At 43.1% G+C, this 26514-nt stretch overlaps 2 protein-coding genes across 2 annotated transcripts; one reads left to right on the top strand and one right to left on the bottom strand.

Annotated features, from left to right (window-relative positions):
• Positions 1–278: 278 nt before the first annotated feature.
• On the top strand, positions 279–14381 carry LACTBL1 (lactamase beta like 1). The gene is made up of 8 exons (XM_040415533.1): positions 279–356; positions 681–756; positions 5235–5376; positions 5837–5946; positions 8355–8512; positions 12213–12460; positions 12846–12951; positions 13403–14381. The coding sequence occupies exons 2-8, from the start codon at positions 736–738 to the stop codon at positions 14379–14381; spliced, it is 1764 nt and encodes a 587-aa protein (XP_040271467.1). The 5' UTR covers positions 279–356; positions 681–735.
• A 3397-nt stretch (positions 14382–17778) lies between these two features.
• On the bottom strand, positions 17779–26042 carry LOC120987207 (neuromedin-U receptor 2-like). Its single transcript, XM_040415831.1, has 2 exons — positions 25166–26042; positions 17779–18188 (listed from the first exon to the last, which is right to left on the bottom strand). Exons 1-2 carry the CDS (start codon positions 26040–26042, stop codon positions 17779–17781), a joined length of 1287 nt encoding a protein of 428 aa, XP_040271765.1.
• Between the last annotated feature and the right edge of the window lie 472 nt (positions 26043–26514).

Below are 26514 nucleotides of genomic sequence, written 5' to 3'. Positions count from 1 at the left end.
CTCTCTGGTGTCTCTAGTATTATTGCAGTGTCCTGATGATGTCACTGCTGTACAAATCCAAGCGCGGGGAGGGGGGAACTAATCTCCAGTCAGAGGTTGGAAATTAAGTCGAGTATCCTATCTCTGACTCACACTAGTAACAAGCTGAGGATTGAAGGGTCCACAATTCAAACAACAGGTCCAGGGGCGAAAGAACCTCAAGTAAAGGTCCAGTCAAAAAACTAGGGTATAGTCTATAAGGAGTGAGGTCCAGAACTTAGAACCAGAAGTCAAGAAAATCAATGGTCTGGATCTACCAAGAGGATTCCATGGGCAGAAGCTGAGGTTAAGACCTTCAGGGGTTCACGGCGGAGGAGGTAAGAGGGTTCTGTGACTAGATGATATTAAGGTCTGTGAGGGGTAAGACAGGGCGTAATTACCCGTTGCTTGGTTGATGATGTGATGTTCTGTAACTCCATCATTTGGTACCAGACTCAAAGTCATTGGGTTGGAAACATTGTCCATAGGCAGCTCCTGACAATGATGAACATTTTGTCCTGTAGTGACCAGCAATGATGGGTGGGGAAGATAATAAGACAACTACTAGGGGTGATTGTGGAGGATCTATCAGTGTGTCATGTATAATGAGTCCTACGTGATAAGAGATCTGCCATCCAGTGACCTTCATCTTCTCCTTACAGACCACAGCTCACGTCGCAAGGCCCGGCTGATGCAGAGTGCTGATCACTAGCTGGGATGGATGGACTGCCGATCCAGGTGAGGAGAGGGAAAGGATCCCTGGGGGTTGTCATCATCTGGGAGAACTAGCTACTTCTGGGTTCCCATGTTCCCTTGACCTTTAAGGGGGATGGGTCTGGTAGTTCATCCCTGGTCATTAGCCAGCGAAATTTGTATAGGGGTTCTATAGTCACCGTACTTCTTGGATTATGTCCTTGCATGAGAATGCTGCTCTATTGCTCCTGCATAGGATGGGCCCCTAGGGTCCCTATTCAACTATCACATCCTGGTAAGTAGCAGTAAATAAAAATATCTTTGTACCATGTTAGCCAGTGAATAGATGATTTAAAAATGAGATTCTTTAGTGGTTGATGCATTACATTTTTTTTTTTTACATTTTCACAAATGTTGACCTATCCTCGGGATAGTTCATCCGTACTGTATTTGATTGTGAGGGTCTGACACCCGGGACCCAGGGGCGTAGCTATAGGGGGAGCAGAGGTAGCACTGGGCCCAGGAGCCTGAGGGGGCCCAAAGATCCTTGTGCCACATAAGAAGACACCAGTATTATAGAAAGTGCATACTGGTCAAGCTATACCTCTGGCTAGAGGGAAGGGGTTAGGTCAAGAATTTGGCATCAAGGGAGGGTGGGTGCTGTTTCAATTGTTGCCTCAGGCTACGTGCTTCCCTGCCACTGGCCACAAAGCACTGAGGGAAGGGGGGCCCCAAGCTGAACTCTTGCACCAGGGTCCATGAACCTTTAGCTATGCCCCTGCCGGGACCTCTGCCGATCAGCTATTTGACGAAGCCACAGCTCTCACTGGAGTTCTGGTGAGTGCCATTGCCTCCTCACAGCTTACCAGGCACAGGGCCGTACATTGTATAGCGACTGTGCTTGGTATCGCAGCTCTGCCCTATTCACTTTAATGGGACTGAGCTGCGCCTAGGCCACGCGACCAATGAACATGATGTCACTGGCCTAGGCTAAGCTGTGAGAAGGCCTCAGCATTCCTGTGAGCCCCTCTGACTTCTCGAACAGACAATTGGCAGGAGTCCCGGGTGTCGGACCCCCACCAATTTGAGCAGTAAATTATAACACAGTATCTGAAGATTCACATATTTATACAGAACGTAGGAATAGTAAAGTATATGAGACAAGTGAAGTAAAGCAGATCAGTGTGTAGAGGAGGAAACAGTTGCAACAGTAAATTGTTCTAGCAGTTACAGATAAGGAGTGGGAAAGTTTTATTGTCCTCTGATATATATCCAGTGCATGAATTTGAAGAAACCAGGAGGTCTGATAGGTGACACATAAGTTTTTCCTGTCCTTCTTAAGGGTATATTAGACAGGCAGATTTTCTGCCTGAAAATCGCTAAAGAGTGTTCCTATGAGTGCTCGTTAGCGATCATCTGGCAGTCTAATACTGACTCTTATTGCCCGTTTGCAAACGCTTGTTCATCAGGTAATTCAGATCTTTCAGCGTGCTGTGTAATCACGATCTGACGCGTCCTGCATGGGGACGAGCAATGGCATAGCAGTCGCTCCTTCCCATGCCACGGAGGACATCGATGCATGTAATAACAGCAGTGTCCTCTGCTAGCTATCTTGCGTCTTCCGGGACGAAATGCTTCCCTCCCAACAATCGTTTACGCCATCGGGTGTCTAATACACCCTTTAGATTTGAGATTGCACAGAAACCAGACAAAATGTAAGGCTTTCCCATACATAATGACCAAGGTACAGATTCCCAATACACATAAGGACTACAAGGATCAGGATACTTTACCTGCGCCATGCCAAATGTGGTCCACTTGATTATATGTATCAAATGTCCTACTGGGGGGGTCTATAGGTCAGTGAAACTGATCAAAAGCTTAGAATAAGGGTCCATTTACACGTCCGTAGTGTATTGCACTGCCTATTCTTGTCCGCAATTCCGGGGGCGCGCTCTAGAAATGCGGGTGCGGACAGCACACTGTGTGCTGTCCGCATCCATTTTTGTCCTATAGAGAATTAATGGGTCCGCACCCGTTCCGCGGAACAGGTGCGGACACATTCACGGACGTGTAAATGGACCCTAAGAATGAACTCTCATCGCCATACAATAAAAGAAAAAAGGAAAGATCTGCGTATACCGAAACACTTTCACAGTCATGACCACAACATCGGAGACATGAAAGTCTTGAATCTTATTAAAAGGGAATTTGAAATTTAAGAAGAACAGGTTTTCTGGAAGTACAAGCCTATGACGATCTTTGACACACCAGAAATGAATGTGTCGCCTGGATACATGTCCTTCTATGTCTCTTAAGGAACTCGCCTATCAGACGTCCTGTGTTCTTCAAATTCATGGACTGGATATATACCAGGGGACAACCAAACTTTCCCACTCCTTATCTGTAACTGCTAGAACAATTTACTGCTACAACTGTTTCCTCCTCCACTCATTCATCTGCTTTACATTACTTTTCTCATCTACCTCACTATTGCTATGTTCTGTTGTGTATAAATACGTGAATCTTCAGATACTGTGTTATATCGTGCCTGAGGAAGAGACCTGAGTCATCTCGAAAACTTTGAATTTTGTCATCATCTTTTCAGTTAGCCATTAAAAGGTATCAACCACTAAGGAATTGCAGTAAATAAAAAGACTGTATGTTTTCTGTTACTATAATGATAACTTGTCACCGGTCTCCACATAACTTCGGAGTATCCAGCGCCAGTCTAAATGCAAGACAGCTTCCTTGCTGTCTTACATTTAGACTACGTCTAAAACAGGTGTAGAAAATTTGGCGTGAGCGGGGAGAAGTCGTAGATAGCGGTGCGCTGCTATCTGCGCCTGAAATATGCCAAATCTAGGCGTATTTCAGTATAGTAAATGATCCCCATAGTTTTTAAGGCTGAAAAAAAAATCCATCCAGTTCAGCCTGCTATCCTACAAAGTTGAAGGATGGAAGGAAGGAAGACAAAAAAAAAACCATGAATTAGAAGCCAATTTTCCTCACTTTAGGGGACAAAAATTCCTTCCAGACAATCGGAAAAACTCACTGGACCAACGACCCCTCTCTAGTAGCTATAGCCTGTAATATTATTACACTCCAGAAATACATTCAGGCCCCTCTTGAATTCCTTTATTGTACTCACCATCACCACCTCCTCAGGCAGAGAGCTCCATAGTCTCACTGCTCTTACCGTAAAGAATCCTCTTCTATGTTTGTGTACAAACCTTCTTTCCTCCAGACGCAGAGGATGTCCCCTCGTCACAGTCACAGTCCTGGGGATAAATAGATGATGGGATAGATCTCTGTACTGACCCCTGATATATTTATACATAGTTATTAGATCTCCCCTCGTCTTTTTTCTAACGTGAATAACCCTAGTTTTGATAATCTTTCAGGGTACTGTAGTCCCCCCCATTCCAGTTATTACTTTAGTTGCCCTCCTCTGGACCCTCTCCAGCTCTGCTATGTCTGCCTTGTTCACAGGAGCCCAGAACTGTACACAGTACTCCATGTGTGGTCAGACTAGTGATTTGTAAAGTGGCAGGACTATGTTCTCATCACAGGCATCTATGCCGCTTTTGATGCCCCCCCCCCCCCATTATCTTATTGGCCTTGGCAGCAGCTGCCTGACACTGTTTGCTATAGTTAAAGTGTATTCAAGTTGTTTGAACAACCGGAATACCCCTTTAAGTTTACTGTCAACTAAACTTCCTAAATCCTTTTCCATGTCAGTGTTACCCAGTGTTTTACCATTTAGTATGTACGGGTGACTTGCATTATTCCCTCCCATGTGCATAACCTTACCTTTGTCAGTGTTAAACCTTCTGCACAGTATACCATACATCCCTATATTATCGGTCTAACCACAGTAGATTGTGCCATAGATTCTGCTCAGGGATAAACCTCATACAACCAGCTTGGTCCCCCCCAATTCTTGCTAGAGACACCCACTGTCTGCACCACAGCATGGATTACATTTACACAGTTGATATTATGCTTTAAGCCAGCCGTCGGTGGTGTCAGGGTTAATTTTCAGCCTCATAAATCCTTGCAATGAACAAGGTTTGAGGATTACAGATTACACAGAAAATCCCCAGCGCTTCGTCGGACTGTCTCCAGGAGCACATGGTTGTGAGGGGCCAGGGTTGTCATTCTAGGACGGATGAGAGCGCAGCTGCCACAGGCTGTCACTATAGACAGCAGGGATCATAGTGTGACCTTTCACAAGGGAAGAGTGGCCGTCAGCCTGCCGAGTTAGTGACTGCAGGTGTCATCGCTTTCCATGCTTAAGTGGAGGTCTGTGCTGCCAAGAGGTTGACTCCACTTTATCCCACACTCCTTTGTAGGCACCATGGTCCAGAAGTGTCTCATATCTGGGGGACCGGGAGCAGCAATATAGAGAGAACTCCAGCTAGTGTAATGGCGCTGCATTAAACATGTGATTGTTACCGTGGAGGGGCAGAGAGGTTATAACCAGTGATGAGGTCTATGGTAACCGCACCTCTCTCCTGCAGCCATCTAGAAGGAGAGGCCTCAGCCGTACCACTCCTGTCCACTTGAAGTGGACACACCTGGCACTGACCCTTTTCTTCTTGATCTCCATCACAATGACCGGCTGCTTCATCTGGCAGTATAAACTCCCCAAACAGGAGTCGGGTACGTACCCCATGTGTCCACCATTCTCAGGGTAACTGATGTGTCTTCCACACATGTCCACATGTACACCACATATCCTCTGCACATGTCTCTTTGTATTCCACGTGCCCTCTCCTCATGTACTCAAGTATTCTATGTGTCACATGTGTCCTCCCCACATATCCTCATGTACCCCATGTCCTCTACATACAGTATATCCCCTTGTACACTGCGTGTCCTTCTCACATGACCCTGTTTATACCACGTGTCCTCACGTATCCCTGTGTACATCTTATTTCCTCCTCATATGAACCTGGGTACACCATTTGTCCTCCTCACATGTATTTGTGTACACCACATGTACTCCTCACATGTATTTGTGTACACCACATGTCCTCCTCACATGTATCTGTGTACCCCATAGATCTGCTATACATATACAGTAGACGTCGCTGTACTTTCTTATTTTTGTGATTTCCAGCTCCAGTGGGGGAGACGACCATTCCAAACTTGGTGCAAATGTGCCCACGATTCCCAGATCCGGTGCCTTTAGACCACCCGGTACCAGTTCTGAAGGAAGCTCTGGAGAAGGTCAGTCCTATTCCCCTTGTACATGAAGTCTGGCAACAAAAACGATCCATATGAACATTGTGCCACCCCTTCCCCACTTCATTATTAAAGGGACTCTGTCACCTCTTTTTACCCTATAGAGATGCGGACATGCACGGCTAGATCGCCCCTAGCATGTCCGCAATATACCTGTCCCATATCTCTGTGTGGTTTTATTGAGTGTAAAAAAAGATTTTATATATATGTAAATCAGCCTGGTAAGGAGCCCAAGGGGCTGTACTCACCGTTCTGGAGCCCAGCCGCTCCCCGCTGTGAAGGAGCCCAGCATCGCCTGTGTCCACGAATCTCCTCCTTGCTCACGAAGTCAGATCGCCGTAATCTCACGGTGTGCGAGCTTACGCATGCGCAGTTCCTTCCCTGAGGCTGATGCCAGCACAGGGAAGGAACACTATGCCGGCACTGCGCATGCACGAGCTCATTGCGAGATTACGGCGATCTGACTTCGTGAGCAAGAAGGAGATTCGTGGACACAGGCGGTGCCGGGCTCCTTCACAGCGGGGCGCGGCTGGGCTCCAGAAAGGTTAGTACAGCCCCTTGGGCTCCTTACCAGGCTGATTTGCATATACAGTCAGGTCCATAAATATTGGGACATCGACACAATTCTAACATTTTTGGCTCTATACACCACCACAATGGATTTGAAATTAAACAAACAAGATGTGCTTTAACTGCAGACTGTCAGCTTTAGTTTGAGGGTATTTACATCCAAATCAGGTGAACGGTGTAGGAATTACAACAGTTTGCATATGTGCCTCCCACTTGTTAAGGGATCAAAAGTAATGGGACAGAATAATAATCATAGATCAAACTTTCAATTTTTAATACTTGGTTGCAAATTCTGTGCAGTCAATTACAGCCTGAAGTCTGGAACGCATAGACATCACCAGGCACTGGGTTTCATCCCTGGTGATGCTCTGCCAGGCCTCTACTGCAACTGTCTTAAGTTCCTGCTTGTTCTTGGGGCATTTTCCCTTCAGTTTTGTCTTCAGCAAGTAAAATGCATGTTCAATCGGATTCTGGTCAGGGGATTGACTTGGCCATTGCATAACATTCCACTTCTTTCCCTTAAAAAAAACTCTTTGGTTGCTTTTGCAGTATGCTTTGGGTCATTGTCCATCTGCACTGTGAAGCGCTGTCCAATGAGTTCTGAAGCACTTCGCTGAATATAAGCAGATAATATTGCCTGAAACACTTCAGAATTCATCCTGCTGCTTTTGTCAGCAGTCACATCATCAATAAATACAAGAGAACCAGTTCCATTGGCAGCCATACATGCCCACGCCATGACACTACCACCACCATGTTTCACTGATGAGGTGGTATGCTTAGGATCATGAGCAGTTCCTTTCCTTCTCCATACTCTTCTCTTCCTATCACTCTGGTACAAGTTGATCTTGGTCTCACCTGTCCATAGGATGTTGTTCCAGAACTGTGAAGGCTTTTTTAGATGTCATTTGGCAAACTCTAATCTGGCCTTCCTGTTTTTGAGGCTCACCAATAGTTTACATCTAGTGGTGAACCCTCTGTATTCACTCTGGTGAAGTCTTCTCTTGATTGCTGACTTTTACACACATACACCTACCTCCTGGAAGATTCTTGATCTGGCCAACTGTTGTGAAGGGTGTTTTCTTCACCAGGGAAAGAATTCTTTGGTCATCCACCACAGTTGTTTTCCGTGGTCTTCCGGGTCTTTTGGTGTTGCTGAGCTCACCGGTGCGTTTCTTCTTTTTAAGAATGTTCCAAACAGTTGTTTTGGCCACGCCTAATGTTTTTGCTATCTCTCTGATGGGTTTGTTGTGTTTTTTCAGCCTAATGATGGCTTGCTTCACTGATAGTGACAGCTCTTTGGATCTCATCTTGAGAGTTGACAGCAACAGATTCCAAATGCAAATAGCAGACTTGAAATGAACTCTGGACCTTTTATCTGCTCATTGTAATTGGGATAATGAAGGAATAACACACACCTGGCCATGGAACAGCTGAGAAGCCAATTGTCCCATTACTTTTGGTCCCTTAACAAGTGGGAGGTACATATACAAACTGTTATAATTCCTACACCGTTCACCTGATTTGGATGTAAATACCCTTAAATTAAAGCTGACAGTCTGCAGTTAAAGCACATCTTGTTAGTTTCATTTCAAATCCATTGTGGTGGTGGATAGAGCCAAAAATGTTAGAATTGTGTAGATGTCCCAAAATTTATGGACCTGACTGTATATAAAATCATTTTTTACACTCAATAAAACCACTCAGAGATATGGGACAGGTATATTGCGGACATGCTAGCGGCGATCTAGCCGTGTATGTCTGCATCTCTATAGGGTAAAAAGAGGTGACAGAATCCTTTTAATTTCTAAATCTTTTCACAGGTGGACAAGTTCCTCAGGAGTAAGATCCGCACGCCTGGACTCCCCGCCATGTCCTCCATAGTGACGTATAATGACACGGTACTGTGGACTGGGAACTTTGGTACGAAGAATGGATCTAACCCTTTCTCAACTGTTCCCAATGAGTACACCATATATCGGTGAGTGGTCCACACAGGCGATGGCAGCCCTAATAAACACAATCACGTTATATCTCCTCTCATAGACCCTACACCTCCCCTTCACATCGTCTCCTCAGACATACCCCTTCATACATTCCATCATCTCATATATTCTCCAGCACATCAAACCTCACACTCATTCCTATCTCATATGCCCTGAAGTTGTATCCCCCACGCACATCCCCATCCCATACATCTCACCCCTTCATGTGTTCGTCCATCATACGCATCCCCTTACAAATGTCTCCTCATACATCCTCCAACACACATTACCTCACATGCATCCCCATCTCATACATTCCACTCCTTTATTGACACTTGCCCCTTCACATGCAACTCCATCTCTTACACATCGTCCCAAACAGGGGAGGAATAAGAACTTAAAGTGGTTCTGGAAAAAAACGTGGGCCCAATGCTGTAGATGGGTCCAAACTGACAGAAGCTGGGGCAACACAAGTAGATGGGGCCAATCCAAGTTGGCAGAGTAATACCATAATGCAAAACAGAATACTATCCCAAAGAACCAAATACCCCAGTGCAGCACAAAATACCTTCCCAGAAGCTGTCCTTCCATGGTGGCCATCAATAGCTGCCTTGTTCTGTCCTCCTCTCCCTCCTCCAATTGTTTCTAATAAGGATATGGAGCAGGGGGCATAGGAGCTAAAATGTGAGCCACAACGCCAAGCCAGCCCTATCATCAGTATGGTGGATGGATTTCCTCTAATAATGACCCCTATAGCTCCCCCCGTAGTATGTACCTGGCCAGCGGCAGTGAGGAGGGCTCCAGTGGCCCTATGGGCATCGGCCCATCGGGAAAATTTCCTGTAGGGTCTATATACACTCCGTGCCTGGTCCCAAATGTACCCATGCTCATATACATCCATCCATCTTACTCATCCCCCATCTAGCATGTCCCTTTTTCACATATCTCTTCTTCATACATACCACCTTTTCACATGCACCCCCATCTCATACATAGCGCCTCATTTCCCAATGGATTACACGGATCTACATCTCATGCATCCGCATCTCACATTTTCTACCCTTCCACACATCCCACCATCTCACACATTCTCTCACAACTATCCCCCACATACATCCCCATTTCATCCAACTTTCACCCTTATTTCAAACCTGCCCCTTCATATGCAACCCCACCTCATACATTCCCCATCACATCACCACTTGCATGTATGTCCATCTCCTACATCCCCATATCATACATCTACATCACACATATCACTACATGCATCTTATTTTATACAACGCCCAGCATGCATATCCATCTCATACATATAACCCCTCACAAATCCCCCATGTGATACATCTCCCCTTCACACATCCCCCATCATGCACCCTCATCACATACTTCCCCTCATGCTTCCCCTTCCCATACATCCACGATTTACATACATTCACCCCTTCACATATTGCAGTTTATACATCCCCATAACGCATCCCCATTGACATGTATGCCCGATCTCATATGTCTCCCCCCCCACACATCCCCAGGTTTGATTCCCATCTGATACGTCTCCTTCATACATCTACTCCTTTCACATGCATCTCCATCTCATACATCCGACCTCATACATTCCCCAACAAATCCCTGCTCACACACACCTCCATCTTATAGTTCTTATTATGTGTCCTACCTCCTCTATGGGCGTTGTCTAAGTGAACCCCTCGATCTTCACAGTACCCCTGATGGTGGGGATAGACTTTACCGAGGGAAACACCAGGCTACTACCTCTTGAGGAGGATTGGCACATGACGCAGCTGGCCCAGGTGGACCAGGAGGTACCTGAGCAAGGTAACAGAGGTACAGACGTAGTCTTAACCAGGAGCAACAGTGCAGTACCGAAGGATGAGGCAGAGGTGAAGTAAAACAAGCAATAGGTCAGGGCAGGCGGCACAGGTACAGGTCAGGCATTCTGGGTCGGCAACAGGATAGTCAAGGCAAGCAGGCAGGGACCAAACAAGCACAAGTCAGGAGCACAAGCAGATCTCAGGAACCTTAATAGGACACAAGGACCTTGACACTGAGGCATCTGAGAAGGGGGTTGAGCCACTGATATATGTGCAGGAGAGCTAGGATTGGTCAGCGAGGTCACATGATCCAACCCATAAAGCACAGGAAGTGACGCACACCGGCCCTTAAGGAAATGCTGCAGGAAACAAGCAGCAAGCATACTGTGGCCAGGGCTGAAAGGGAACACTGACAGCAGATCACCGCTGAACATGGCGCCTGGGACCGCGGCAGTAAGCAGGGGGAACAGCAGCACACAGCAGCCGCTGTTACACTCATACTTTTCCATTTTACACATCTCATCAACTCATCCATCACCTCACACATACCCAAGCTCATACTTATCTATCACATATATCCCATCCTTCTCTTGTATCCCCATCTTATAATGTACATCACCTCCAAGACATTCCTGCTCACAGGCATCCTTCATCTCCTGTATTTCCCATCTCACACACCCATCACGTCTTCCTCAAATGTCTCTCCTTCACACCTATCACCACTTCACATGCATCCACATCTCAAACATTCCCACTCACACACATCTCCATCACCTACACTTTCATCTCCTACATCCCCTCACATGTCTCCTTTTCATAACTCCCCATTCATCCTTATCTCTTACACCCACCCATCTCACATTTCCTCCCCATAGGTGCGGGACAATTGCAACTTGGCATTAAGGGTCATTACACAATCACCAGGATACAATAGGGTTTGATAGGGCGTTTTCAGTTAGGCACGAGGACAGGGAGTCCCTACCATTTGCGGGCGTCCCTGGGCTGAGGGATATATAGGGTATTATAGGGATAGGCCATTCCTGCCCTGGCTCATACCTGGATTCACGATCATACTAAGTGAATTTTTATTCATGACATATTTTTAGTTTTTTGGTTTTGGTATCCTTTTTTTTGTTGACCTACTTTTTGAGCACTATCATTCAGGAATATTGAAAAAATTATCTTAATAAAGGTGTTAATTCTAGGGTTCATGCCCATTATTAATTAACTTCCCAACATAACCACAGGCATGCTATACTGTCTTTCTGCAGTTCCCGGGCAGGAGCTTACACATGTAGGTCTTCTCCCTTGCTCTGCTAGACTCATAAACTACTAACTAGTCAGGGGATGGACCAAGTCCATCACCCTGGTAACCGAAATAGTCTGCCAATTCGTTAACCATTTGGTTGCCTTATACATTGCTTTTGAGTACATTAACATTACAAATCACAACATTTAGCGCAACAACATTACATTAACTCTCTGGCAATAATTAACCCTTTTCAGTAATCCTACTGGGGTACCGTACATGCATTCTCCATCTGATACATCCTTCTCACGCCTACAATTCATAGGATCCCCCTTAAACACATTCCAAACTCTTACACCCCCCCCTTCCCCGCACATCATTCATCTCATACACAACCCCACAAATCTAATCTTTACAATTGCCCCCCCCCCCCCCCACACACACTTTCACAATCTGCGCTATTTTGTTTCTAAGTTTACAGTTTACAAGACTCCATAAAACATCAGGTTATTGCTCGATGAGCAGCATTATGAAGTGATCTGCTGACTCACACCTCAGCAAGGAAAGGGTTAACTGGACCCCTGCAGCTCTGACGTGTTTATCCTTTCATTGCACCCCCAGGATTGCCAGCATCTCCAAGCTGTTCCCTTCCCTCATGTTGTACAAGTTATGGGAAGAAGGAGAATTGAACTCGCTGGACGACCCCCTGGAGCGATACGTAACCAACTTCTCTATCAAGAACCCCCTGGGCAGAGGGCGCCACATGGAACATAAATACATGGCAGATGGATTGGCGTTTATAGAGAAAGGGGCACAGCCTGCGAAAGCTACAGCAGTGACATTGCGCAGGATGGCGAGCCAGCTATCAGGTAGCGGACAGTCAGATGTAGAATTCTGAGGGCTAATGGGGTGACGGGTGAGGCTGAAGCATAGAGACTGGCAAACAATGACCATCTCTTGTCCAGTCTCCCTTCTATTCTACCTTATGGGGCAGAATTATAAAATAATAATACACAATATTCCCCCAACACTTCCTCAGAGTAGACACTTAGCACCAAACTCTTGTTTCCCTCCCATTTTTTTAAAACCCCATTCATGTGTATTGCAATGTAAATGGCAGCTTGGTAAAAGCTGAAGACTATGAAATGTGATGGCCATTATTGGTGGTAATACGCCAGGCCTTACCGTGGCTTCGATAATGATGAGACCTCGACCTAGGTCAGATTTTGAGGTTTTTATTCTGTATTTTAATAGGTCTCCCACGGCGGCTGCGGTCTACAAATCTTCTCTGGAAAGGAACCACCCAAGAGGCAATTGAGCTTCTCCGTGATGACGTATTAGTGGCTGATCCTGGTACCCGGTAGGTGAGATCAGTTATATGGTTGCAGCAGCTGTTACATCACTACTATTATAACTCTCTCCAGGTTATTGTAGGCCCCATCTCTGTCTCACCCTCTTGGACCCCTCTCACTGACATGACATTAATGCTTTTAGCTACACGCCTGACCTACCACACCTTCTTGTCAGTGTCTACTGGCATCTTCCAAGACTGATGACATCACTCAGGCCCCTTAGCAGTGCAGTGACATCATTAGTTTTAGCCAGACATGCAAAGGAGCACGTTAGCTGCTTGTGCCATCTGTTAGGTGTAGTATGAAGCCAGCATTACCCAGTTTTGGTACCAGTTGTAAACCTCTGCCAGATGACATAATGCCACACAGATCACCTGTAAGTAGAAATATTCTCGAAATGCTGATTCATCATGAGAAGCCACCATAATTCTAGTCACAAACATTGTTCTTTCAATTTAGGTGTCATTATAGTAACCTGGCGTTTTCCTTGCTTGCCCATGTTTTGGCTGAACACACTTCTGAAGGCGAATACCAGCGTTGGGTGGCAGACAACATCTTGGACCGTCTTGGTATGGAAGACACTGGTTTTGACTTTACACCCCGAATCCTTTCTCAGATGGCTGTTGGTTTTTATGGCAGTGGTCAGGAGGCACCACTATATGACCTGGGCTGGTATCGCCCATCAGGCCAGATGTATTCCACAGCGGCAGATATGGCCAAGTTGGCAATGGTGCTTTTGGGAACCTACCATCGACGGATTTTGGAACCAGACACATTGAAGACAATGCTAACTCCGCTCTTCAAGTGTTCCACCAATTACTTTGCTAACAAAACCGGAACCCCTTGGGAAGTGAATGAACAGTTCGGTTACGACATCATCCGCAAAGACGGTGACTTGGATGGATACTCTGCCACCTTTTCCATGGTTCCTAAGCTCCACTTGAGCTTCATTGTCCTCATGTCGGGGACAAGGCCTCAGGAAGAGGACATCATTACTAAAACATATAATTATTTGATTCCAGCTATGGAAAAAGCTTTCAGAGAATCGGAGAAGAGGCTCCGTCCAGTTCCAAACCCCACACCTTACATTGGATATTACACCTATGCAAATCTGACTTATTATGAAATCAAGGTTGGACCTAATGGAGTTCTGGTGATGCAGCAATTTGGGCCTCACATTGAAGATCTGATCCCAGAGAGTTATCGGACAATTCGGCTTCACTACTTGGAGGAAAGAGTCCTGCAGGTTGTGTTTGACAAAGAGTTCCCATGTATTCTGCACTTGGGATCTGCAGCAGTCTCACTAGAGACCCAGGACAGACAACTCTTCAACTTTCACCCATACAACTCCCAAGGACTGTCTCCTGGATTTGATGCTCCAGGTCTGAACACCTACAATGTTCTGCGCATTTCCCAAAAGCCTGTGTTCTACAACTAACAGACAGCCAAGTGCAACATGAAGTCGTGTGCACAGAGGAACTCAAAGCCTCCACTGCTGCCAAGTGAGACAGGGGGCGACATAGAGTGATGGGGCAGTTATTCTACCTCTGTCTCTGAGATATGGGTGATCACAGCACCAAGAAAACAATGAGGGTTTAAGGGGCGATGGCAAGAGATGATCAATATACAATATGTAACGTTATATTCAGATCTGCCAATGTCATGGCGTTATATGTTACCATGTGCGGTAATCCTACTAATAAAGGTGATGTTACTCCCATCTGACCCTGGTGCCTGGCCGCGTCTTTGTTTGGTCACAATTGGCCCGTGTATGAATTCCTTCCTACTAAATTACATTTCATGTGATGCACATGCTTCAAAAATGGTGCATCATCAAGGACATGTCTGTAACATGCTACACATGCATAATGTATGGACATCTAGCACTTTTCTGGATCCTGTGACGTCACCACATTTCAGATCCCATGTATACATGGCCACATACATACTCCATGGAACCCGGGTGTAATGGTGCAGAACCCCAAGCAACCAGACAGAGGTTAAACAATAGTAGATTTATTAAATAAACAGTAGTACAGTCCAAACCAGTAATCATTTACAGGTAACCAACCCGAATAATAACCTGTGCAGGGAAACACCAAGGGGACAGACAGTGACCAGGCCAAAGTTCTTATGCGCAGTATTAATCCGTGTAACGTGGTACCTAGGGATGAGACGTAAGGATTTCCAGGGTCCGATCCAAGATCATACACGAGAAAACCTGTTCAGCAAAGATGAGGTATCCAGAGGCAGTCTCTAGAGATAAATCGAGGAAGGCAGAGGTCATGCACAGGTAAGTCTGGGAGAATATGAACCGAAACATACACCTGGGTTGTCAAAAGAACAGTGGGCACTGACCAGCTAGGGAGTACACCTTTTAAGTACCTGCTAGCCAATCACAAAGTGCCATGTGTCTATTCCTCATAGGTCATATAATGATCCTAATCCCTGACACTTGTGCGGCCTAGGCTGGTCCTTATTTACTTAATCCATGCCTGCCCTCTAGTCTACTAGAATTTATGTACAGATATTTTCCCCGTCAGCGGCCGGCGTAGCGAATAAGATGCGCGTACGTTCGGCTGCGTATCCTTTTGCGAACCTCCTCTCGAGTCTGCACACGGACACTCGAGCGGCCCAGCATGAATACACGATCGTGTCGGCACGTATGCCTGAATGGAACCCGCAGGTGATACCGAAAACAGGACCGGCCGCTGTGTGCCCCCACCAGTCCGGTCAATCTGCCTTCGAGACCCCGGCGGTCTTCTCCTCCAGCGACCATGCGGACGCACTACCGTGTCTGTCCACAAAGGAGTCTGAACCGAAGACTCCCCAGGCACATGCGTGACCTGTCCCGCTACTCCAACCGGGTCCCCCGAAGGCCGAGCCCCACGAGGAACAGGAGAGTGTCTTACACGGGGTCTAGTGCAGTGAAGTTTATTGTCTGCATCAATGGTGGCCTAGTGCAAAGAAGGGAGAAGGAGGGGGGGGGTGATCTTTGTACTCTCCCCCACATAGACTATAGAGGTGTCTTTTGTAATTAATTGGTTGCTGTGATAGGTAGCTTCTGGGAGGAGCAGTGATGTGTGGATAAAAAGGGAGAGGCTTGGCGCCATAGAGGACTGAGCATGAAGGATAAAATGGGTGATAAAATGCCCGGCTTTGCAGTGGGAGTAACATCTAATGTGTGTAGCTCTAGGGTGCTGATAGGGAAGAGGGCGTAACACGTTAGGTTGTGTGTGGGGTGGGTAATGAAATGTGTCTATATCTGAGATGGGACGTTATCATGGTGGCCACAAGGGTTGGGGTAACTTGCCTGGGTCAGGGTTAGGAGTGTAAGACATTCAGGTCTGGTATGTGTTGGGGGGGGTTAACATCATTAGCTTTAGGGTTGGGAGTAAAGTGTCCAGCTATGGGGACGAAGGGTTATGGGTCCTGTTGGGGGTTGTAACATGTTGAGCTCTTGGCTATAGGTCTACCTTCATCCTTCATGATACAATTGGATTCAGGAGACTCTCAGCAGCTGTCGAACGAGGTCATGCATGTTTGATGCATTTTAACCACATCGCCACCGCTATGCGTGAATATACCCTGATGGCGCAGTTTTACCCCCAGAGTTGTGTGGCCATTAACAGTCAGGAAAAGAAGAAAGAAAAGTTTCCAAGAATTTTTGTTGGTCTTTTGGATTCACTTCTGGTTTAAAAAAAAAAAAAAAAGGCAAAACACAATCTGCGTAGTGTGAATGAGGCAGAGATCTTCTCGATGAGCACAACAACATGTGTGATAAAAAGAGATCTGAACTAAAATGATAGCTTAAAGGGATTATCCCATGATTAATGAAAAAAATATGAAAATCAGACACCCTACAGTACATGACAATCTCTTTCTAAGAAAGCTAGAACCAGCCCTGTACCTCACATGGATCCAGAGATCTCCCCATTCATTGTTCCAATTGCTCTGCTAGATTATCTTCAGCCTGGCAGCTCAGGGGCGTGTCCTTTCTACTGTAGCTGGTGGCAGTTGAAGGAAGGAACTGAACATGTGCTTCCATCTCAGTGAGCAGGTCAGAGAAATCTGAAAATGAGGAAACAGCAGGTGGCGCTATACAGATAGATTTCAGCTAATGACTCAGTAGCTATAATACATTTTTAATTACATGTAATTACAAAAGTATTCAGATCCAGGTGCTAGTTTGAAAATTATAGAATATTTGTCATGGGACAACCCCTTTAAGGAACGGAAACAAGCTTCTATTTTCACCAAAGGGTTAATGTATCAATGGAGCAATATAACTAAGTAACAACATAGTATAAATGTAACAATGTATTAGGCTTTGCATTATATAGGGAGTAGATGTATTATGGCACCCATAGAAGTTTATAGCCTAATGGTTTCATATACTGGTAATCATATGAAGGAATGTCATTATGGAGTAGAGCTTTGCTTCTAGATATGGGACTGTGGAGAGCACTATATGGCGTCACACGGTGTACATATCCGTAATATTGCACTGCATGGTCTCTGTACACTCACGTCTGCCTTGTGCATGAGAATAACTGTACCATATCCACCTCATCCATCACATGAGATCCCTAGGCCTTGGATTATTGTTGCCTGGCATCCCGGTTACATTAGGCCCATCTATGAGTGGAGTAGATTTTCGGCATCTTTTATGCCTAAATCTGGCCACCGCCAAAAACGCAGTTGGCGTAAAAAAGTTACTAAAATGGGTCTTATTTTTTTACAACCGTTTGGAGTTGGTAAATGACCTCGATTGTTTCTAGACCGAATTGATGGAGGTACAGTACACAAATAAGAACGCACTCACATAAGGCCTGTTACATGGAAGAGGTCTCGTCGTCATGTGAGCAGTTCAGCCGAGAGTGCAGCGCCAGCGGTAAAAACCTGAGCTCCTCCTTGCAGAGTGTTCGCCCTGATGCCACCAGCAGACTCTCCATATGGGGAGGGCTCTTCTGGATCCTGGAGAAGGCGGGGGAGCTGCTGTAGGACAGGCTGATCTCTGGTTTCTTGAAGACAATCTCTCGGAAACACTCCCGGAATTTGGTGGAGAGAAGGTTGTAGATAATGGGGTTCACCGCTGCACTGAGGTAGAAGAAGACGCCAGACAGGATGTGGACATACTGGAATGTGGTATGCATAGAGTCCGTCCACTTGATGATGAAGCTCCACAGCAGACGGTCAATGTGGAACGGGGCCCAGCAGATGGTGAAGACGATGACGACCACACCTGCCACAGACAAACAACCGATCAACCTCAGTATAATGGACAGCGCGATAATTATCCATATAAAAGAGTTGGGAAGATACAGTTGAGAATCAGAGGAGCTATGGGATCATGTCACCTTACTGCTACTTGTGATGACGAGAGATGACATCAGAACTCACCTGTTACTACTCATCCAGTCTGAACAGAGCAAATAGCCCCCATAAGACACGGTAAAAGAGGGGTTAACACCAGTAGCCAATCACATTGCTGCCTTTAGTTTCAACAGAAGTTCTAAAAAAAAAAGCTGAAATGTGATTCGCTGCCGAAAATCCACAGATTTCCTCCCTACCGATTCTGATAAAATTCCCTCAGTAGTCAATCATCAATATACAAATGTCAACTGTGACCTCTTCATACATTTAATGTCACAACTGGCCAGGGGGGGGCAGTATTATAGTAGTATTATTCTTGTACAGAGGAGCAGTATTATAGTAGTTATATTCTTGTACATAGGAGCAGTATTATAGTAGTTATATTCTTGTACATAGGAGTAGTATTATAGTAGTTATATTCTTGTATATAGGAGCAGTATTATAGTAGTTATATTCTTGTACATAGGAGGCAGTATTATAGTAGTTATATTCTTGTACAGAGGAGCAGTATTATAGTAGTTATATTCTTGTACATAGGATATTATGGTAGTTATATTCTTGTACATAGGAGGCAGTATTAGAGTAGTTATATTCTTGTACATAGGAGGCAGTATTATAGTAGTTATATTCTTGTACATAGGAGGAAGTATTATAGTAGCTATATTCTTGCATATAGGAAGCAGTATTATAGTAGTTATATTCTTGTACATAGGAGGCAGTATTATAGTAGTTATATTCTTGTACATAGGAGGCAGTATTATAGTAGTTATATTCTTGTACAGAGGAGCAGTATTATAGTAGTTATATTCTTGTATATAGGAGCAGTATTATAGTAGTTATATTCTTGTACATAGGAGGCAATATTATAGTAGTTATATTCTTGTACATAGGAGGCAGTATTATAGTAATTATATTCTTGTACAGAGAAGCAGTATTATAGTAGTTATATTCTTGTACATAGGAGCAGTATTATAGTAGTTATATTCTTGTACATAGGAGCAGTATTTTAGTAGTTATATTCTTGTACATAGGAGGCAGTATTATAGTAGTTATATTCTTGTACATAGGAGGCAGTATTATAGTAGTTATATTCTTGTACATAGGAGCAGTATTATAGTAGTTATATTCTTGTACATAGGAGGCAGTATTATAGTAATTATATTCTTGTACATAGGAGCAGTATTATAGTAGTTATATTCTTGTACATAGGAGGCAGTATTAGAGTAGTTATATTCTTGTACATAGGAGCAGTATTATAGTAGTTATATTCCTGTACATAGGAGGCAGTATTAGAGTAGTCATATTCTTGTACATAGGAGGCAGTATTATAGTAGTTATATTCTTGTACATAGGAGGCAGTATTATAGTAGTTATATTCTTGTACATAGGAGCAGTATTATAGTAGTTATATTCTTGTACATAGGAGGCAGTATTATAGTAGTTATATTCTTGTACATAGGAGCAGTATTATAGTAGTTATATTCTTGTACATAGGAGGCAGTATTAGAGTAGTCATATTCTTGTACATAGCAGCAGTATTATAGTAGTTATATTCATGTACATAGGAGCAGTATTATAGTAGTTATATTCTTGTACATAGGAGGCAGTATTATAGTAGTTATATTCTTGTACATAGGAGGCAGTATTATAGTAGTTATATTCTTGTACAGAGGAGCAGTATTATAGTAGTTATATTCTTGTATATAGGAGCAGTATTATAGTAGTTATATTCTTGTACATAGGAGGCAATATTATAGTAGTTATATTCTTGTACATAGGAGGCAGTATTATAGTAATTATATTCTTGTACAGAGAAGCAGTATTATAGTAGTTATATTCTTGTACATAGGAGCAGTATTATAGTAGTTATATTCTTGTACATAGGAGCAGTATTTTAGTAGTTATATTCTTGTACATAGGAGGCAGTATTATAGTAGTTATATTCTTGTACATAGGAGGCAGTATTATAGTAGTTATATTCTTGTACATAGGAGCAGTATTATAGTAGTTATATTCTTGTACATAGGAGGCAGTATTATAGTAATTATATTCTTGTACATAGGAGCAGTATTATAGTAGTTATATTCTTGTACATAGGAGGCAGTATTAGAGTAGTTATATTCTTGTACATAGGAGCAGTATTATAGTAGTTATATTCCTGTACATAGGAGGCAGTATTAGAGTAGTCATATTCTTGTACATAGGAGGCAGTATTATAGTAGTTATATTCTTGTACATAGGAGGCAGTATTATAGTAGTTATATTCTTGTACATAGGAGCAGTATTATAGTAGTTATATTCTTGTACATAGGAGGCAGTATTATAGTAGTTATATTCTTGTACATAGCAGCAGTATTATAGTAGTTATATTCATGTACATAGGAGCAGTATTATAGTAGATATATTATTGGGAATCACTGCATATCAGGATATTACAGAGGGCAGTTGCAATAACAACACATAAATCACTGAGGGCAACTTCCTAAAACTTAACCTTTAATCTACATACAATTAAAATACAGAAGATAAATGTGGTCCAAACTGGAGCATGATAGCTATAGTACAAAAAGCTGTCAAATACAATGGACGGTTAGCAAAAAATGAGGACAATAAGATACATCTGGGACAGAAAATCAAGATATAATATGTCTGTCCCTATTCATGCCATTACAAATACTGCTCAGCCCAGAGATGTACCTAAAAGGTACCTGGGCTAACCTGTCCTTATACAGCCCTATCACTTTCTGACACAACATACAATGTCATAACGCATTTACCCTTATAGATAATCAAAGGTTCATCAGGGGACCAACGGTATCAGTATGGTAATAGGATGCCATATATAAAGATAAATAAATCATAAATTACTGGAGCGTCCCAGACCAGCATACATCTGTGCCGAGGTAAAGGACATAAGCCTCTGAGAGAGAGCACTTTTAACAGTGTATAAACACTAAAGTATACTTGATATAAATTCAATACAGATTAAATGGTATAACATCACTCGAACAAGGGCAAGGGAGGATTAGAAGAAAGGGATGAACTACAAATAATTAACCTCTCTTCCCGTGTTCTCAGTGAGACTGAGAGCAATCTGTTAAAAAAGGGACTATCATTTGTTCCCACAATTAGGTTTGACCCCTTTATTTGGGTTAAAGATCTCCATTTATTTTCGAGAAAATTGAAGTGGTATAAATTTATGAAACATAACAATAAACTTAATTGTGAGCAACATGGCATTCAGGATAGTGAATTTGCAGATCTTAAAGTATTTATGGACCTTCTGGAGGAGGGAACACGTAAACCAGGACATGGGCTATTTACGGACCTTTGTCCAAAGAGTACTAAACTCCCTCCCCCTATGAATTATGACCACATAGATATTTTTTTGCAAATGGTTACTGCGGGTATTGAGAAGCTGTCTTTATCTGTACCATCATATCGAAATCTCTCTGGCTTTGAGACTGAGGCTCTTATGGGTTTAGAAAAAGATTTCTCGATAATCATTAGATCTGCCGACAAGGGGGCAATCTTGTTATTATGGATTGTAACCAATACAGACAAATGTGTGAACGCCTCTTACCATCTTACATTCTGACCCTACGGATGTCTTTTGTAAACAACTTGTGTCTATCCTTGATAAAGGCCTTATAAAAGGTGTCATTAGTGAGGCTGAATACCACTTTCTGAGTACGGGTTCACCTCAGATAGCTACGTTTTATGGATTACCCAAGATCCATAAGGATTTATCTCTCTTGAAGGTTCATCCTATTGTATCTGGGGTGAACACGATAACCCAGAATAGTGGTATTTATATTGATAGGGTTCTTAAGTTTTTTTTTTTCAGCCCTTTCATCTTTCACAAGGGACACAATGGACTTCCTAAGGAAAATTTAAACCATCAACTTAGAACCATCATGCTCCCTTGTGAGCATTGATGTAGAATCATTATATACAGATGTAGCAGGGTTAGCACTCCAGCTCTTAACTCAAATTTCTTAACTCATCAAGTTATCTTGAGACAAAAGCCATTAAAAAGCAATTGAAGGTGTTTGCTTAGATTAGATAACACAACTCAGAAATCTCAGAAAACAGGAGTGTTAACTCTACTCCATCCGTAGTTCTATTCCTCATTCTAAAGGGTTGATGGCGGTAGCAGAATTCTTAAAGACAAGGGCAGTCTGTTACCGATCCCATAATGAATTTGTGTTGACTCTCCTTGAATTTGTCCTGATGCACAATTTTTTTCTGTTTGATTCGCGCTTCTTACACCAGCTCAGGGGGACCACTATGGGGAGCCCCTGTGCCCCCACTTATGCCGATCTCCTCCTGGGCTGGTGGTAGGATAAAATGGTCTTTCCTGACAATCAAGTTTGGTGGTGTGACAAAATTGTCTTCTGGACACGTTATATAGAGGATGTTTTTGTAATCTGGAATGGTGACCTTGATTAATTTAAATCATTCGTTAGGATGTTGAATACGAACGAGATATGCTTGGCATTTACCTTTGAGTTTCATCCGGACACACTAACGTTTCTAGATGTCAGGGTCACCAAGGAGGTGGACAAGTTGGTCACAGCCACCTTCAGGAAGACCACTACTACAAATAATTTTCTTCATTGGGACAGTTATCATCCCATGAACCTAAAAAAATGATACATCGCGGTCAGTATTTGAGGATGAGGCCAGGGAGATTGTATCTCCAAGTGAGTCCTGAGATGCATGGCGTCCGAGGACTATTTGTGGAGACATTTGGGGAGGATATTTTATGCTGTCACCCAATAATGGTGGTTAGCTCTGGTCATGGGACTGTGAGGGGCGAAGTTGAGGAATGAGCTGACCAATCGAGTCAGAGCCTGCCCAGTACTTTATCATTTAAATGAGAGCCCATGTCTCTGGCAAAATGGAGCTGTGCATCCGGCATCTGTGAGAGGACTGGATTTATTCCTATATCAACCTGAATCAGCTAAGTTGTTATCTTTCTTAATACAGTGATGTTATGCCATTTAATCTGTATTGAATTTATATCAAGTATACTTTAGTGTTTATACACTGTTAAAAGTGCTCTCTCTCAGAGGCTTATGTCCTTTACCTCGGCACAGATGTATGCTGGTCTGGGGCGCTCCAGTAATTTATGATTTATTTATCTTTATATATGGCATCCTATTACCATACTGATACCGTTGGTCCCCTGATGAACCTTTGATTATCTAAGGGGAAACGCGTTAGGACATTGTATGTTTTGTCAGAAAGTGATAGGGCTGTATAAGGACAGGTTAGCCCAGGTACCTTTTAGGTACATCTCTGGGCTGAGCAGTATTTGTAATGGCATGAATAGGGACAGACATATTATATCTTGATTTTCTGTCCCAGATGTATTTTATTGTCCTCATTTTTTGCTAACCGTCCATTGTATTTGACAGCTTTTTGTACTATAGCTATCATGGTCCAGTTTGGACCATATTTATCTTCTGTATTTTAATTGTATGTAGATTAAAGGCTAAGTTTTAGGAAGTTGCCCTCAGTGATTTAGATATATTCTTGTACATAGGAGACATATTATAGTAGTTCTATTCTTGTACAGAGAAGCAGTATTATAGTAGTTATATTCTTGTACATAGGAGGCAGTATTATAGTAGTTCTATTCTTGTACATATGAGGCAGTATTATAGTAGTTATATTCTTCTACATAGGAGGCAGTATTATAGTAGTTACTGTATATACTTGTACATAGGAGCAGTATTATAGTAGTTATATTCTTGTACATAGGAGGCAGTATTATAGTAGTTATATTCTTGTACACTGGAGCAGTATTATAGTAGTTATATTCTTGTACATAGGAGGCAGTATTATAGTAGTTATATTCTTGTACATAGGAGCAGTATTATAGTAGTTGTATTCTTGTACATAGGAGCAGTATTATAGTAGTTATATTCTTGTACATAGGAGCAGTATTATAGTAGTTATATTCTTGTACATAGGAGGCAGTATTATAGTAGTTATATTCTTGTACATAGGAGGCAGTATTATAGTAGTTATATTCTTGTACATAGGAGCAGTATTATAGTAGTTATATTCTTGTACATAGGAGCAGTATTATAGTAGTTATATTCTTGTACATAGGAGCAGTATTATAGTAGTTATATTCTTGTACATAGGAGCAGTATTATAGTAGTTATATTCTTGTACATAGAGGCAGTATTATAGTAGTTATATTCTTGTACATAGGAGCAGTATTATAGTAGTTATATTCTTCTACATAGGAGCAGTATTATAGTAGTTGTATTCTTCTACATAGGAGCAGTATTATAGTAGTTATATTCTTGTACATAGGAGCAGTATTATAGTAGTTATATTCTTGTACATAGGAGGCAGTATTATAGTAGTTATATTCTTGTACATAGGAGGCAGTATTATAGTAGTTATATTCTTGTACACTGGAGCAGTATTATAGTAGTTATATTCTTGTACACTGGAGCAGTATTAGAGTAGTTATATTCTTGTACAGAGGAGCAGTATTATAGTAGTTATATTCTTGTATATAGGAAGCAGTATTATAATACTTCTATTATTGTACATAGAAGACATATTACAGTAGTTCTATTCTTGTACATAGGAGGCAGTATTATAGTAGTTATATTCTTCTACATAGGAGGCAGTATTATAGTAGTTATATACTTGGACATAGGCGCAGTATTATAGTAATTACATTCTTGTATACTGGAGCAGTATTATAGTAGCTATACCTGTCTGTTATATATACACAGTAGAAGCCTATTAAAGGCTGTATTTTGGGAATGATTACCGCTCTGCTCACAGTAATATAACTAGTCAGGTACAACTTACAGAGCATCTTGGTGATCTGCCTCCTTTTCCCATTCTCCAGCACTATCCTGCAGGTTTCGTCTTTCTTGCACATTTTTCCCAGTCTTCTGATTCGGAATTTCCTCTCCCGGGTGAGTCGGCAGCCGATCAACAGATATAAGACAGTGATAATAGAGACAGGGACAAAGTAAAAGAATATGGTGGTCAGCTGGATGACCAGGTTGTAGACCCACTTGGGCTTCAGCATGGTGCAGGTTGCAGACTCCTCCACCCTCTCCAGGGACGGCAGATAGATATAGTATATGCCATGCAGTGAGGTGTTGGGAATGGAACACAGCAGAGACATGCACCACACCACACTGATGACCCGCCTGGCATGTGCGTTGGTCATAACATGTTTGGTCTGAAGGGGATGAACTACCGCTAAGTATCTCTCCACACTCAACGCCGTCACATTTAGAATGGAAGCAAAGCAAACCATCTCAAATAGAAAGGTTTTAAAGTGGCAGCCACCCTCTCCAAAGGGGAAGGGGTAGTTCTGCCACATCTCGTATGTCTCTAGTGGCATTCCAAAAACCAAGACCAGGAGGTCCGAAATGGCCAGACTGAACAAGTAGAGGTTTGTCGGGGTTCTCATTTTTCTGTGTTTTGCTATCACAGTGCAGGTGAGGAGATTTCCTGCCACCCCGGTTAGAAATATCACCAGGTAGGTCAGTGACACCGGCAGGAAGAAGGGTGACATCTTGGGGCCTAGAATGCTGAAGAGCAATTTCTGCATCACTATGTCCTGGCTCTGATTGCTGTGCCACGTGTCATTGTTCAAGGTCCAGTTACAGGATTTCAACTGAAGATCTACAGAACAAATGTAGAAAAGATCTTCTCTTCCCACTGACGCCATCTCTGCAGAGAGAAAAACAGTCTGTACGTACACTAATACAAGAAGAACAACACAAAACCTAAAGCCACGTCCCAGCGAACCTAATCACTAGACATGAGCGAATTTCTCAAAAATTTGAATCGGTCGGTTTGCCGAATCTTCTGAAAATATTTGATTTGATCCGAATTTATTAGTGGTGAATCACGTTAAAAAACAGCTATTTCCTGGCTGCAGAGAGCCTGTATAGAACACTGTGCCTTGCAGTAACACACATAGGGAGTCTGCTGTGGTAGTGAAACAATACTGTGAGTCAGTATGACATGCAGATGACAGGCGTCACTCTTAGAATCACTGCACAGTTCACTTATTTGGGTAGTTATAACGGGGCCAAAACTGACCAACTCACTCAAGTGTGAACTCAGCCTTACAGGTCGATGTTAGCTTTCTGAAGCGCACTCCTTTTACACCATCATCAGCTGATTCCACATAGATA

This window comes from Bufo bufo, chromosome 1, assembly GCF_905171765.1.
Source record: "Bufo bufo chromosome 1, aBufBuf1.1, whole genome shotgun sequence".
In the NCBI taxonomy this organism is placed as follows: domain Eukaryota; kingdom Metazoa; phylum Chordata; class Amphibia; order Anura; family Bufonidae; genus Bufo; species Bufo bufo.
The sequence above is the reverse complement of the archived record's forward strand: the minus strand, read 5'-3'. Positions and strand labels throughout refer to the sequence as shown.